We start from the raw sequence: 16,765 nt of genomic DNA on the forward strand, positions 1-16,765 counted from the left end.
CGCGTTTTGTGCACCTTAATCACGAGACGCACGAGACGCTAGGTCGGCTAAAGTCTTTTGGGAATACTACCCTTAAAAAGAAATGAACGGCTCGTAAAAATGGTCCTTTGTGGCAATATATAATACAATCGAAAAAAACAGTTATTTAATATTTAATTCCAACGACTTAATTATTTGAACACAGCGCAATGCATTGCTGTGTATCATTGGAAATGAATATTTTAGATTAAGAATTAATAGTTTTGTACAACACATTGCCATTGAGGTACTCCAATTTCCAGAATTTGTTGGATTTATATTGGATTTTATTTTTTTGAAAAATACTGCGCTTAGATTCCATTGCCCTTCTACCAAACGCTTTTGATTTCATAATTTCCGATTTTTTACAACTTCTATTGATTTTTGGAAAGAATTTGGAAAGTTTTTTTTGTTCTTTCTTTCCCGTTATCAAATGGTCTCTTTTGCCATACACGTTTTTTATTGTTATTTTAATTTTAATTTAAATTAAATTTTAATTTTAATTTAAAACAAGATAGAACGCTATAGTCGAGTTCCCCGACTATATGATACCCGTTACTCAGCTAGTGGAAGTGCGAAAGAGGTCTTCAACACTGACAGTTTTTGTCGGTTTGTGGGCGTTAGAGTGGGCGTGGCAGCATGATTCGACAAACTTGCGCTGCGTCTATGTCCCTGGAGTCTGTATGCTTAATCTCAACTTTCTAGCTTTTGTAGTTCCTGAGATCTCGACGTTCATACGGACAGACAGACGGACAGACGGACGGACAGGCGGACATGGCCAGATCGACTCGGCTATTGATCCTGATCAAGAATATATATACTTTATATGGTCGGAAACGCTTCCTTCTGCCTGTTACATACTTTTCAACGAATCTAGTATAGCCTTTTACTCTACGAGTAACGGGTATAAAAACAATTTCATACTGCCTTAAATTTGCAAACGTATTATCATTTTTTTATTTATGAAGCCACGTCACTTTATACAAAGTGATACTTTGGGTAAAGCAACAATGAATGTATAAAAACCTGAAATTGGGTGGCAGCAATTAGTTAAAAAAAAAAAGCTTTATATGACAAAACAGATGCAAAAACAAATCCCACAATTATCTATTTGCTTATGCGTGTACTTAATGCACTGGAAAAAATTCTAAGCTTTTCTAATTTCAATAACGTTCAATTTTGTTTAATAGTTCGAGTCTATTCGAAAGTTTTTATTTACAATAATATTGATTTAATTAACATTTCTTCATATCTGTTTAAATTTTCGTATAATTTATATATAAAAATTTTGACATTTGTTTGGATTTGTATTTACATACATTTCCACTTTAAATTTTAAAATCAACTACTTTTGACCAAACAGTTTTTAAATTGCATAGCCTTAAATAATAAGTACGTTTTTTTACCGCAATCTTGATCTATTTAATATTAATAGAACATACTTCTATTTCTTATTTGAAACAAAAAAAACAAAGAAAGGTCCACGTAGTTGTCACGCATTTTCGTGCTACCGCTCGATTACTATCGAATAAATTTGATTCATCCTATCATGAGGCCGCATCCCAGCCGAAAGCTATTTTTTAGGTGATTCATACGACCGCTAATGGCCAACGAAAACGGTAGCGGCTGCAGTCTTTTCTCAAGAACTCCGGAAATGTGCCAATTTGAATCGAGACTGCCGCGGAAGACTAGGTCTGCCTTGGGAAGATCAACCTGGTATGCCACCGTGGCCGTCGACTCTTGCTGACGAAGATTTGTTTCCACCTCGACTCCGATCTGTAGCTGATCACTGGCTTTCTGGTAGTAACTAAGGTGAAATCCGGCAGGACCCAATGTGCAAGACCACACGGAATCACCGACGGCATAGCGTCCAACTGCTGATAATACAGCCACTTGGCGCCCGGGCAAATTCGCCCCGTACTGGTAGGCCAACTCCGATCCTAGAGCCAGTCTGTTGGTAACAGACTGCAAGTACTGACACACAATTACTCCGGAACCCGTTAAGATGCCCGGATTGCCCATTGTCAGCGATACTGTGTAATCTCTGCCGCGATAATCTCCCGTGAGCTGTGTGGCCACCAACTTTGAGTCCTGGAACTGCGAGGCAAACTTGCACCTTAGACGAGACGTCAGTTGATGGATAACGTTCGCATTAAGATTGCCCATCGGATCGATTTCCCCAAGAAGAACCGGAAAGGCCTCATTTGGCCCGTATTGCTTGGTGCCCACGTAAGTAGCTCCAAAACGATAGCCACTGGGACCAGCGGAATTCATGTTGATAGTGTGGGTCACTTGGAAGTGGTTACTCAAACCCTTGTTCAACATGATTTTGGCGCCTTCGAAGGTGTTGGCCTGGATGTCACGACAGCGACTGTGCAGCTCCTCAACTGTCCCGGGATTTGCCAATTCACTCATTCCAACTTCTGCCCTTAAAGCCTCCACCATCTGTGGCGGCATTCCGGCGGAATACTCCGTTGCCTCCGGCGAGCGTAGCCCGGCGGAGACATGAACACGCCCACGAGAGGACTCCACGTCTGCCGTGGATGCTATTACGTTGCCCATTCTTGAATCGTTTGGGATCTAACGTTATTTAAAAATTTGTTAACTGCTTCTACTAAAATTGTTTTCCTTTTCGGCGTTGTGTGTTGGAAATGCTTAAACATCAAAATAAATGTAATAATAAAACTATATGCTGTCAAAGAGCTTGAAATTCAATAACATTTTTTATTTAAAGTATTACCTACTGTGTTCTGATTGCATTGCTTTAAAACAAGCTTAACAAAGGTATTAACGACTTGGTTATTTCGGTAGCCTGAAACCAACCGTGGGCTACGATGTATTTTTATGAACGTTAGTTAATAAAGCCTAACTTAACCGATATGTTTAGAAATAGTTCGTAAGCGAGTTTTCGTATTTTAGACAAACACACCTGTAATGTACAACACTAGAGATATTGAGGTCACAAAAATTTAAAAGACATGTTAAGAAGACGGGTGAGAAATATATATAAAATTAAAATAAAACAAGAGAGAACGCTATAGTCGAGTTCCCCGACTATCTGATACCCGTTACTCAGCTAGTGTAAGTGCGAAGGACAGTTTTTGGCGGTTTGTGGGCGTTAGAGTGGGCGTGGCAAAAAGTTTTTTGGCGAAAAGATAGAAATTTACAAGACTAATACAAAAATGAAAAAATATCAAAACATTTTTCAAAAGTGTGGGCGTGGCAGCTTTGGGCGGTTTGTGGGCGTAAGAGTGGGCGTGGCAAAAAGATTTTTTGCAAGTCGATAGAAATTTTCAAGACCAATACAAAAATGAAAAAATATTAAAACATTTTTCAAAAGTGTGGGCGTGGCAGTTTTGGGCGGTTTGTGGGCGTTAGAGTGGGCGTGGCAAAAAGTTTTTTTGCAAATCGATAGAAATTTACCATACCATAACAAAAGTGAAAAAATATCAAAACATTTTTCAAAAGTGTGGGCGTCGCAGTTTTGGGCGGTTTGTGGGCGTTAGAGTGGGCGTGGCAACATGAATCGACAAACTTGCGCTGCGTCTATGTCTCTGGAGTCTGTGTGCTTAGTCTCAACTTTCTAGCTTTTGTAGTTCCTGAGATCTCGACGTTCATACGGACAGACAGACGGACAGACGGACGGACAGACGGACATGGCCAAATCGACTCGGCTATTGATCCTGATCAAGAATATATATACTTTATATGGTCGGAAACGCTTCCTTCTGCCTGTTACATACTTTTCAACGAATCTAGTATACCCTTTTACTCTACGAGTAACGGGTATAATAAATTAAACAAGAGAGAACGCTATAGTCGAGTTCCCCGACTATCTGATACCCGTTACTCAGCTAGTGTAAGTGCGAAGGACAGTTTTTGGCGGTTTGTGGGCGTTAGAGTGGGCGTGGCAAAAAGTTTTTTGGCGAATAGATAGAAATTTACAAGACTAATACAAAAATGAAAAAATATCAAAACATTTTTCAAAAGTGTGGGCGTGGCAGCTTTGGGCGGTTTGTGGGCGTAAGAGTGGGCGTGGCAAAAAGATTTTTTGCAAGTCGATAGAAATTTTCAAGACCAATACAAAAATGAAAAAATATTAAAACATTTTTCAAAAGTGTGGGCGTGGCAGTTTTGGGCGGTTTGTGGGCGTTAGAGTGGGCGTGGCAAAAAGTTTTTTTGCAAATCGATAGAAATTTACCATACCAAAACAAAAATGAAAAAATATTAAAACATTTTTTAAAAGTGTGGGCGTCGCAGTTTTGGGCGGTTTGTGGGCGTTAGAGTGGGCGTGGCAACATGAATCGACAAACTTGCGCTGCGTCTATGTCTCTGGAGTCTGTGTGCGTAGTCTCAACTTTCTAGCTTTTGTAGTTCCTGAGATCTCGACGTTCATACGGACAGACAGACGGACAGACGGACGGACAGACGGACATGGCCAAATCGACTCGGCTATTGATCCTGATCAAGAATATATATACTTTATATGGTCGGAAACGCTTCCTTCTGCCTGTTACATACTTTTCAACGAATCTAGTATACCCTTTTACTCTACGAGTAACGGGTATAAATATAAGAGCTCCGTTATACACATCTCTTATATTGCATATTACTTGTTCTATTCACAATAAATGTTCAATTAATTACCCCCCAAAATGGCGTCAATGCAGTATTTTGAATCATCATACATACAGACTGGTAAAATAACTCCGAGATACTTACAGAAAAATCAGCTAAAAATATCTACATACCGTAATACTACGTGCCTATCACACCCAAGACATATACCGCAGGCTAATACACTTTTGGCTCAGAACCGGTGAAGCAAAAGTCGAACTTCACCTGCACCCTTAACAGCTTACGCTTAAAAAAAGCCTATTGACTAGAAGATACAACCAAGTTTGCTATGCGTCTATAGGAAGCTATAGGTAGCAATAAGAAGCTTTTCCGACCATATAAAGTATATATATTCTTGATCAGAATCAATAGCCGAGTCGATCTGTCCGTCTCTCCGTCGCTATGAACGTCAAGATCTCAGAAACTACCAAAGCTAGAAAGTTGAGACTAAGCATACAGACTCCAGAGACATAGACGCAGCGCAAGTTTGTCGAATCATGCTGCCACGCCCACTCTAACGCCCACAAACCGCCCAAAACCGCCCACACTTTTGAAAAATGTTTTAATATTTTTTCATTTTTGTATTGGTCTTGAAAATTTCTATCGATTTGCAAAAAACTTTTTGCCACGCCCACTCTAACGCCCACAAACCGCCAAAAACTGTCCTTCGCACTTACACTAGCTGAGTAACGGGTATCAGATAGTCGGGGAACTCGACTATAGCGTTCTCTCTTGTTTTTGTTTACGTTTTTTTTTGCAATAGGGTTCAGTTCGGCCGTCTTTGACATCTGTCGGAGGCCTTATGTTCAGTTTGGTTTGGCAATTCACGATTAATAGGTTAGGAGCTGAGCAGTGATACCAAATCGTTAAATTTTATTTTAAAAATCAGACGTCGTTTGGGAAAGTGCACCGTTTGTTTTGCCGGTTTTATGCTGCTCAGTGACGAGACTCACTTTTGTCTAGGTGGTGTGATAAAGAAAAAAAATTACCGCATCTGGGTCGACACCAATCCACAAGCATACCATGAGAAACCGATGCACTCAGAGAAATGCAGAGTTTGATGCAGTTTATGGGCTGGCGATGAAGAAATGAATGTTCCCGTCAACGGGAACCGCTATCGAGCCATGCTCGATGAATTTCTGTTTCCAAAAGTGCGTGAGAATGGTCTAGACGACATTTGGTTTCTACAAGACGGCTCAACTTGCCCGTGAAACCATCGACTTTTTGGGCGATGAGTTCGGTAACAGCGTTATCTCCAGAAATGGTCCTGTGCCATGGCTTCCAAGATCGTGCCAAAATTCACCATGGGATTATTTGTTGTGGGGGTATTTGAAGTCGTTAGTCTATGCGAACAAGCCCATCACGATTCCGGCACTAGAAGCAACATTAAACAAGCTATTGCCGACATACGGCCCTAAATGCTTGAAAAAGTGGTTGAAAATTGGATTTCATGGAAGCAGTATTTAAAAAAAATAAATGGTAGCCATTTGCTCGAAGTTATATTCCATCATAAAAGTCATCTAAATATCTTTTAAATAAAAAAATCTTTTTAAAAATAACGCTCTGCCGCAATCTGTCCATTTTCTCTTTCAATTTAAAAACATAAACCTCCTAAAAATAAACACCCTTTATATATGTATGTACATATGTATATATAGCAAGGAAGAACACTGAAGTCCAGTTCCTCAACTAGTTGTCCCTTGACTCCGCCAATTTTACTTATTGCCGTTCTTCCACATACCCCTTACACAAATAGACCGTTGCTTTTTTTTCTCATATATGTACATATTACGAATCTTTTGGGCGCGCATAATAGTAAGAGTACAAAATACTGCGCGTATCAGCGAATTGAGTGAGAGTGTCTGATTTTTAGTTTTAGGTGGATATATATTTATATGTAGTCGTCGAGCTCACATCTAGAAGAGCTTAAAACTTGTTATTGCCTTTAGTGCTAAGCAGCTTGCCGATTTTCTTACTCACTCGCCCTCTCACGGTCACGGCATATTTCTTAAAGCAAAGAGCCAAATTATTCGGGATCTGTCTTGTTTGGGTGGATTTACTCTATTGGCTGCTTTAATCTTTCTTTTACTTATAAAGGTTTTACGTTTAACATGATTTGACAATAAACATTTCCGGTTTTTTAAAAACAAAAAAAAAAGCATATTAACACTTCATATACCTTAAAGGCTACTTAATTCAAGCAACAAACGTCTTTGTAGTTACTCACAATGAAACAACTAAATACATACATACATAACGATGTACAATAAGATCCCGTTAAGTTAATTATACATACATATGTATTAATTTACAAACCTAAGACTAAGAGTCAAATTTTTATGCAGTCAAAATTTGTAAACATTAAACAGCATAAAAAAAAGTTGCACCGCTTTACTTCATTGGAAGCACATATACATAATTCTACTTGAGATCTGGCCCCTGGACAAATGGTGAGGAGCCATTTCTTGTGATAGATTGAGGTATTCACTGTGATATCCTTGTTTTTCCAATCTGGAAATTCCTCTCTATATGCTTTTTCGCCTGTGTTGCACACACGACCAGTAGGAATACGTAAAGCGCGCTTGCCTTGTCTAATTAATGCAAATTTAATTGACGCCAGACATTTTAATGAAACTGAAACATACCAGGCAGCAATTCGTTGACGGGAGGGCATGGAGTAGGGCATGGGAGTAGGTAATATTTTGTATAACTCAAAACACTGCACATTACAAACTTTTTTAAGTCAACACGAAATCTACGAACCGTAAAGACTTCTGTGCTTTTTGAAATTCACTAATAAGGCTAGCGGTAAGGTTTGGTACAAGAATTTTATTATCAAATGCCTGATTGACTGTCTCGTTATTAACTAATCACCTATTAAATATCACTTTCGATATTCGAGGAGAGTAAGAATTTCTGTTTGTTTACGTCAGTTTTAAACCTTTAATATATTTTTCCGCCCCTTTTTACTATTGATAAATATTTCTTGCTGTTATTTATAGGATTTTCTTTTATTTTCGCTGCTTGCTTTCCTCTGTCATTCGGCGCTCGTTTCAGTTCCACTCAGTTTTATTTCTCGCATTGTGGTTCGCTATTTTGCGGAACGTGCGAACTTGGCCAGGCACATTAATTTTTTGCACTTTTAAACAATTTTGTCACACTGTTCGCTTCTGCGTGCAAATGTCGCCGATGTCATTGTTGTCTTCGTTGCAAAAGCGTATCAAAGGAAGTGACAGCTTGCTAAATATCTTAAACTGTTTTACGCTATTTAAACTCGCACACAAACACAAAGCATTTCTATACACTTATATGTATATAGTAGTATATGTATATATATACCAACACTAAACTGTAACTTTGACACATACTCCCGGGTTAAAAGAGAGAGGAATAATCTCGTTTTCTTTTAAAAAAAAAACTTACAACGTTAGAACACCTAATTAATCGCTTTAAAACTGTATTTTTTTTCTAGCGACTCTGCCTCGGGATTTAGTCAATCGGTTACGCATGACTAATCGGGTTTGCTCTATGGTTTTGCCGTCGGTCTTTTCTCACTTCCACTGTGCAGCTGGTAGTCGTTATTATTTTATTTCGCAATGAAACGCCCGCTTGCTTGAGCTCCGAATTTGTCGCGGTTTTTTCAGCAAATGAAACGTTTCAGTGCCAAGGCGTTGCGATGTGGTTGCTATGGTACAATGTGGAACAAAAATGGAACAGATGGCGCACAGTGGTACATCTCCCATGCGGTAAGCTGTTAACCATATTTACTTTAATTTTCCCAGAAAAATTTAAAATTATAACATTATAAAAAAATTTGAAAATTAAAGTTATACAATTTTTTCCTAAACTTTCGGGCGCTTTCGTTCTTAAAGGAAAGAAAGAAATCAGTCTTATTTTTATGAAAAAATAAATTGAGTGCTATTAGTGTTATGATTAAGGCGTGGTTTTCGGCAACAATATTGTTTTTGAATATAACAGCTGTCGCTAAATATTTCGTTGTATTCATGTCTAAATGAACTTATATGCGCTCCTTAAAGTAAAATGTATCAAGAGCGGATTTTAAAAAGGAGAATGCTGAGTTTCTAACAAGTCAAGTAAATATTCATACTAAGAATGTGTTTCAATGGTTAAACAAGTTTACAACTCACTGTGCAGCTAGATGGCGGAGTGACGGTTGGTCATTTCGGTTGGTTCATTTGCCAATCGTTCGTCTCTCGCGCTTTCTGAGGCGAATGTGATGTACAAACAGTGAGAGAACTGGTTGTGCATGTGTATTGCGCCATCGCTATACGCCTGTGTTTCTCTCTGAGCAGAGCACATTTTGTTTGTTTACAGTTTTTGCGCCATTGAAAAGGTGTATTTGAATTCTCTTTAAGCAATGCATTTAAACAATTTTTTGGTTAAATTACAATTAGCTAGCAATGAAGTTTATTTCTTTTATTCTATGCTGTTAAAACACATTTTTTAAGAATACCAGTACATTTTGATTATTTGCAGTATATCTTAATATAATATTTATATTCGTTTATTTTTTAATATGACATCTTTTAGTTCAATTTTAATTAATATATAGAAATTATAATAATTTTTGTTTTCAAATAACTTAATAAGAATTCTTCTTGTAACCTTAATATTATAACTATCCAAAATTGAAACAGTATTTCACTTCAATATTTCTATTTTTAGTGTGTATTTAAAAAGGGTATTCCATTGTCACCTAACTACAGAAGTTTGAAGTTTCGTCGCCCTAAGAGGTATGTACATACTTATTTCGATATTTTTTTTATTTGTTTATGTTTTTCATTGTTTGATTGTTTTAAATTGAGATTTGTGGTCCAAAAACTGCATCAGTAGTGACAGTTGACATCTTGTCGCTTTTGTGCTGCGTTGTTATGTTGCATGTTTGAAAAAAATTTGACAAATTTTTGCCAACGCGGAATAACTGGAAACTGTATGCATTAAAATATTTTCGGCTTGGCTTTAAAGCTGCGCCAATTAGGAATCAAAACTTGTATTTGTAATCATGTCGATTTGGGAGTTTGAATACCTAGGCAAAACAGTTGTTTTTTTTAGCTTTGTGTTTCTACTCAGATCGGCGAATTACATAAGAGGAAGCAAGACGTATATATGTACATACATATGTAGCTTTCCAACTCCTATCGCCGGAGTCTTTTCTCATCCAGTTATATACAGCTGCGAAAAAAAAAATAGCACCACTTGCCCAGTAAAACTTTGAATAAGTCTCCTACCTACAATTTTGGGTTTAAAAGGATCTGAAATACCTTTTTAGAAAGGTTAAACAATTCACTTTTTAGGAAATAAAAAAAAATTACAATTGTTCTATGAATTCTTAACTTATTTAAGGAACTTTATGAAAAATTACAAAAAAGGGCGAAAAAAATAATAGCACCACTTCATAAAAAATGCTTTAAACATAAAATATAAACTTAACAGTAACAAATTCATTAATAACAAGTGATTGTATATTAAAACTACGCCGATCCCATTAATTTAGTGTTTGGTAGTGTATCCTTTATTAGCAATAACAGCTGCGCAACGCTTTGGCATGGAGTCAACCAGGTGCTGGCACCGTTTTGGGGTTATATTGCTCCAGGACTCCTTAATCACGGTCCATAGGCTTTCGTTATTAGTTGGCTTAAAAGCTGCAACTACCTTTTTAATATTCGACCAAAGGTTTTCGATGGGATTGAGGTCTGGCGACTGCGCAGGCCACTCCAGAACATGAACTGATCTATTTTGGAACCATTCCTTGGCTTTCCTGCTGGTATGCTTGGGATCATTGTCTTGTTGGAAGACCTATTTAAGCGGCATATCATATTCAGCAAAGGGTAGCATAACCGTTTCCAAAATATCCACATACACATGCTGATCCATTATGGTTTTATCCAATGTATTGGTCCAACTCCATAGTAAGAAAAACATGCCCATACCATTACACTGGATCCGCCGTGTTTAATTGCTTCTACTGTGTCGTTTGGCTTATATTCGGTGTTCCTAGGGCGCCTTACATTCGATCAAGATCCATTGCCACCAAAAAAAACCACCTTGCTCTCATCTGACAATAAAAAGTTCGTCCATCTTTCGCATGGCCAATTTAAATGTTCCTTGACGAACTTAATGCGCTTGGGTATGTGTCTCCCATTTGAAAAAAGGACCTTTCCTTGGACTACAGCCTTATAAACCATGTTCCCTTAGACATGTGTGAACTGTTTGCACTGTTGCGGATATGTTGAGATCCTTTTTCAGTTCGGTAGGAGCTTTAAATGGATGCTTCTTGCTCTCGGGCACGAGCCTTTTGAAGAGATGGGTGCCCAATGATTGTTTTTTCCCACGTTTTTCGGGATTCTCGTTGTAGGTGATTACATTTCCTATAATTTTGTTTGAGCATTGAAGGATTTGGCCAATATTTCTAAAAGATTTTCCTTCAGAAATGAGTTTTTTGATCAAGCCACGTTTTTCTTCAGTGCAGTGCTTTCCACGTCCCATTTTAATGATTTTTTAAAGGAAATTGTTTAAAAATCATTTTCGAAATAATAGATTAAGTGTCAAGTTTAATAACCACATGCTTTTTACCAAAGCAATCCTTCGATAATTATTGATTATTTGAAAAAATCGATAGTGGTGCTATTTTTTTTTTCGCCTCATTTTAGACCTTGCCGCCCAAAAAAAATTATAAAAAATTAAGGTATAAACAATTCAAATTTTTTTTTTCAATTTTGGATGGGAAAAATATCTAGCATTATGCGAAAAATCAGTATTTGGTTCTATCGGTACCTCAACCTTAATTTATTTGATCAAAAACAAAAAAAGGTGTGGTGGTGCTATTATTTTTTTCGCAACTGTACATATGTATATATTTATATATATTTGCTTGCTTAGATCGGCGAAAAATGGATACCATACAATTTCTTCGATGTGCCAACCAACTGATGTAAACTCTGGGTGAACGTTTGTGTGGCTCAAGAAATACAAGGTAATATCCTTTCAGTGAAATTATAAAAAAATTTTACAAATATCCAAAATATTTACTGGATTAAACTGGATTTAGGAATTTCTCACTTCGACCGGATCAAAGAGTATTGCAATCATTGAGACACCAACTTTTTATACACAGCTTAAGTAATTAGTATATGTACTATGAAATGTATAAAATCTTAATCAGGATCACTTTCCGAGTCTATCTGGATGGATTTTTTCATTGCCTTTATCGATAGGCATATGTTTCGAGAATATAATTCCGAAGTTTAAAAATTATATTTTCAAAATGCTGGAAGTTATGCAACTTTAAAGCGGCGCGCTCGACCTGTGCGTGAGCAAACCGCTAACTTTGAACGTCGTTTTCTTAGAACCATGTTTTTCAAATTTGCGTAGGTGATTACAAAAAACTACTGAACCGATTTTGCTCATCCTTGCTTTATTTAGAAGATCATAAAAAACTGCATCGTAAACTAAAATGAACTAAAAACAACCTATTTTTACATATTTATACCCGTTACTCGTAGAGTAAAGTATGTAACAGGCAGAAGGAAGCGTTTCCGACCATATAAAGTAAATATATTCTTTATCAGGATCAATAGCCGAGTCGATCTAGCCATGTCCGTCTGTCCGTCCGTATGAACGTCGAGATCTCAGGAACTACAAAAGCTAGAAAGTTGAGATTAAGCATACAGACTCCAGAGACATAGAAGCAGCGCAAGATTCATGTTGCCACGCCCACTCTAACGCCCACAAACCGCCCAAAACTGCCACGCCCACACTTTTGGAAAATGTTTTTATATTTTTTCATTTTTGTATGATCAAGAATACTTATTTATTTTAAATGGTCGGAAACGCTTTCTTTTGCCAACGAATCTAGTATACCCTTCTACTCTACTCCTTCTACGGGTATAATAAAATGAAAATGTATGCATGACGCATATGAAAAAATAAATGTTTTTGTTGCCAAAAAAATATCGCTCAGTTTGAGGAGTTTACAAAGATTATTTCAGTTGGCCACCCCAAGTTTTGATGATATGGTCAGATAACGGCAAAGTCTAGCTCAAAGAAGCTGGGTCCGCAAAAATCGAATTTTTGAAATTTGAAAGTTGGAATCGTTTGCCCATCGTTTGCCCATGTTTGCCCACCAATTAGTTTTTTTTGCCCACGTCCAGATTTCAAGATTTGAAATTTCGAAAATTTTCGAAAATTTTCGAACTTCAAAAAGTTGAGTTTTTTGAACTTTTTTTTGTTTAAATCGCAATAACTTCGTTTGCCCACGTTTGCCCACCCTTTAGAATTTTGAAAAAACTTTTAGTTTAGAAAATATAAGCACTTAAAGAATTAAGCATTTTCCATACCCCAAAACTAAAAATTTTCAAACAAAATCGTTTGCCCACCCTCTAAAAATGCTTATTATCGTTTGCCCACCCTTTAAAAATAGTTTTTTTCGTTTGCCCACCCTTAAAAAAAATAAAAACGTTTGCCCACCTCTTAAAACTAAATATTTTAAAACAAAATCGTTTGCCCACCCTCTAAAAATGCTTTTTATCGTTTGCCCACCCTTTAAAAATTGTTTTTTTCGTTTGCCCACCCTTAAAAAAAAATATTTTTGTTTGCCCACCTCTTAAAACTAAATATTTTAAAACAAAATCGTTTGCCCACCCTCTAAAAATGCTTTTTATCGTTTGCCCACCCTTTAAAAAAAATATTTTTCATTAAAAATTACTTTCAGTAAGCTGTGGCGCCAATCCACACGCACACGTGGTACTTGCCGCATTGACAATACATACATACGTACATATTACAAAAACATTATGGTGTATTCTGCTTATTCTTCACTAGTTCCTTATGCTGAGCAACAACAATTTTATATGCTTAACGTTACTTCGATGTCCGACCGAAAAGCTACTTAGCTAAAATTCAGTCGTATGTTTCGTTGCAAGCAAATTGGTTTACATACATACAACCCAGAAAAAAAATACCAATTGTGTTTGCTTTACCATATTGTTATCCAACATAATTTGGAGTTTTCAAAAGCATTAAAACTATGTATTTTTATTTTTTTTTCAACTTGATTTTTTCAGTGCAGATAGCAGAACCGAAAATGTGTATGTGTGTTTTATTTATATGTATATGTTGGTTATATGCAACAACACCTCTGGCCTTTGATCGTTTTTTAGGAGTAAGAAAGAGATAGAAAAAGATTTCAGCGTGTACAAAATAATTATTGTTAAAAAATATACCTTTAAGTCGTGGACAAAAAAATAATTTTTAAAGGGTGGGCAAACGATAAAAAGAATTTTTAGAGGGTGGGCAACCGATTTTGTTTTAAAATATTTAGTTTTAAGAGGTGGGCAAACAAAAATATTTTTTTTTAAGGGTGGGCAAACGAAAAAAACAATTTTTAAAGGGTGGGCAAACGATAAAAAGCATTTTTAGAGGGTGGGCAAACGATTTTGTTTTAAAATATTTAGTTTTAAGAGGTGGGCAAACGAAAATATTTTTTTTTAAGGGTGGGCAAACGAAAAAAACAATTTTTAAAGGGTGGGCAAACGATAAAAAGCATTTTTAGAGGGTGGGCAAACGATTTTGTTTTAAAATATTTAGTTTTAAGAGGTGGGCAAACGTTTTTATTTTTTTTTAAGGGTGGGCAAACGAAAAAAACTATTTTTAAAGGGTGGGCAAACGATAATAAGCATTTTTAGAGGGTGGGCAAACGATTTTGTTTGAAAATTTTTAGTTTTGGGGTATGGAAAATGCTTAATTCTTTAAGTGCTTATATTTTCTAAACTAAAAGTTTTTTCAAAATTCTAAAGGGTGGGCAAACGTGGGCAAACGAAGTTATTGCGATTTAAAAAAAAAAAAGTTCAAAAAACTCAACTTTTTGAAGTTCGAAAATTTTCGAAAATTATTGAAATTTCAAATCTTGAAAACTGGACGTGGGCAAAAAAAACTAATTGGTGGGCAAACATGGGCAAACTATGGGCAAACGATTCCAACTTTCAAATTTCAAAAATTCGATTTTTGCGGACCCAGCTTCTTTGAGCTGCAAAGTCTCAATGTCTGGTGGAACAAACCGATGCCTAATTAAGAAACACCTAAAGATTATTAAAGGTATAATAAATCAATAATAGGTACATTGACAATATGAAGAGAAATCTCGAAAAGATCTTGGAATTGGCTACTCTTTTTAAAGGTAATAAACCAAATGCATTATAAATTCTCTAAAACAATCTTCACGTCCAGTCACGTCCTTCACGACCTGGACTGAACGGTGCCATTCTTGACCCCAGTAAATTTGATTTAAAAGAGGATTTACATGAGGAGTAAATAAAAATTATCACTTTCTTTATGTCAATTTTAGTTTCTTTTATCCCCAGATGACTTAATGAATACATTAAGATAACCCTCAAAAAATTTAAAACGTAAACCTATTAATTACCCTATTTAAAATCTAAAAAAAAAATTATAGATTTTTACCTTTTCTGGTAATTTTTCACCTTTTTTCATATATACTTATGAAGCACATCAAGGTCGCCGAAATGTGTGTAGTTTAGTAACGAACAACCACAAAACGAAGCTTCACTAATGAGAGTTTGCCGGCTCGTTGACAGATGCACCGACGCATATTAAGAACGTGCAAAAGCAAACAAAAGATTGCGGACCTTAAACAAAAGCAGCCCTGCTGGCCGGGACAACAACTGCAGAGGCAATGCATCAGAAACTGTGATACAGACGGTCCGTTAGCTATTCCATTCATCTTTTAAACTTCTCCTACTTATGTTTTACAGAGCACCCTAAAACTGCGAGAAAAGGAAAAAGCAGGCAATCCAAACATATATGTATAAATAAAAAAAAACAAGAGAGAACGCCATAGTCGAGTTCCCCGACTATCTGATACCCGTTACTCAGCTAGTGGAAGTGCAAAGAAGAGTCTTCAACACTGACAGTTTTTGGCGGTTTGTGGGCGTTAGAGTGGGCGTGGCAACAAACTTGCGCTGCTTCTATGTCTCTGGAGTCTGTATGCTTAATGTTAACTTTATAGCTTTTGTAGTTCCTGAGATCTTGACGTTCATACGGACGGACAGACGGACATGGCTAGATCGACTCGGCTATTGATCCTGATCAAGAATATATGTATATACTTTATATGGTCGGAAACGCTTCCTTCTGCCTGATTCAACGAATCTAGTATACCCTTTTACTCTACGAGTAACGGGTATAAAAATCCGTGTGGCAAAAAGTTCCATCGTCAATAATAGTGATAGTATTTGATGACTCACAATTTGAGAATGTAAACAGGAAATAAAACGGCCACCCACAATTTTAAAATCTTTAAATCGCCCCTTCTCCACTTTTCAGCTTGCCCTCCCTATACGAAACGCTTTATCACGTACTCTACATACAAAAAATACGTAAGAATTTTCATGCTACTTTTAACAAATATTCGCAGTGCCATGGTAATGTTTTAGTTAAAAAAAACTGGGTTCAGCAAAATCGATTTTTTTCAATATGAAAACTTGATTTTATCAAATATAAAAACTGGAATCGATTGCTTACCAATTAGATTTTGGTTTGTCACATCCAGTTTTAAATTTCGAAAATTTTTGAAAATTGTTTTTTTGTAATCTCAAAAACATTGTTTACCCGTTTTTTATTGAAAATAATTAGTTTAAAGAGGTGGCAAAACGATAAAAACAATAAAGGGTTGGAAAACGTTTTTTATTGAAAATATTTAGTTTTGGGATGTGGGCAATCGAAAAGAATTATTTTTAGGGGTGGGCAAACGATAAAAACTATTTTTAAAGTGAGGACAAACGTTTTTTATTAAAAATAAATAGTTTTAAGAGGTGGGGAGAAGAAAATATTCATTTTAAGGGCATACGATAAAAAAAATGTTAAGGGATGGGCGTTTTTATTGAAAATATTTAGTTTTGAGACATGGGCAAACGCTTAATTCTTAAATGGGTTATATTTTCCAAACTAAAAATTTTCAAAATTCTATATCTTTAAAACTGGACGTGGGCAAAAAAAAAACTAATTGGTGGGAAAAGAATTTTAGTTTTAAACTGTTTTTACTGAGCCCAACTTCTTTGAATACTATAATACCTTTTTAAAAGTGATTAAATTG

At 36.3% G+C, this 16,765-nt stretch overlaps 2 protein-coding genes across 4 annotated transcripts in view; both read right to left on the reverse strand.

The window, feature by feature from the left end:
* The window catches only part of LOC6529044 (7SK snRNA methylphosphate capping enzyme bin3), a 33,487-nt gene that overhangs the window by 15,687 nt on the left and 1,035 nt on the right, over positions 1-16,765 (reverse strand). The window contains exon 1 of one of the 3 annotated variants that reach the window (XM_002090039.4): positions 8,059-8,267. The exons of the other annotated variants lie outside the window; for them this stretch is intronic. The gene's annotated coding sequence lies outside the window, so the exon portion shown is untranslated. Of the gene's footprint in view, positions 1-8,058; positions 8,268-16,765 lie in introns of those variants that run through there. 3 annotated transcript variants of the gene reach the window in all.
* Positions 1,264-2,974, reverse strand: LOC6529045 (mitochondrial import receptor subunit TOM40 homolog 2). The gene has a single exon (XM_002090040.4). The coding sequence runs from the start codon at positions 2,578-2,580 to the stop codon at positions 1,558-1,560; it is 1,023 nt and encodes a 340-aa protein (XP_002090076.1). The 5' UTR covers positions 2,581-2,974; the 3' UTR covers positions 1,264-1,557.

Source organism: Drosophila yakuba, chromosome 2L (assembly GCF_016746365.2).
Source record: "Drosophila yakuba strain Tai18E2 chromosome 2L, Prin_Dyak_Tai18E2_2.1, whole genome shotgun sequence".
Taxonomy (NCBI): Eukaryota; Metazoa; Arthropoda; class Insecta; order Diptera; family Drosophilidae; genus Drosophila; species Drosophila yakuba.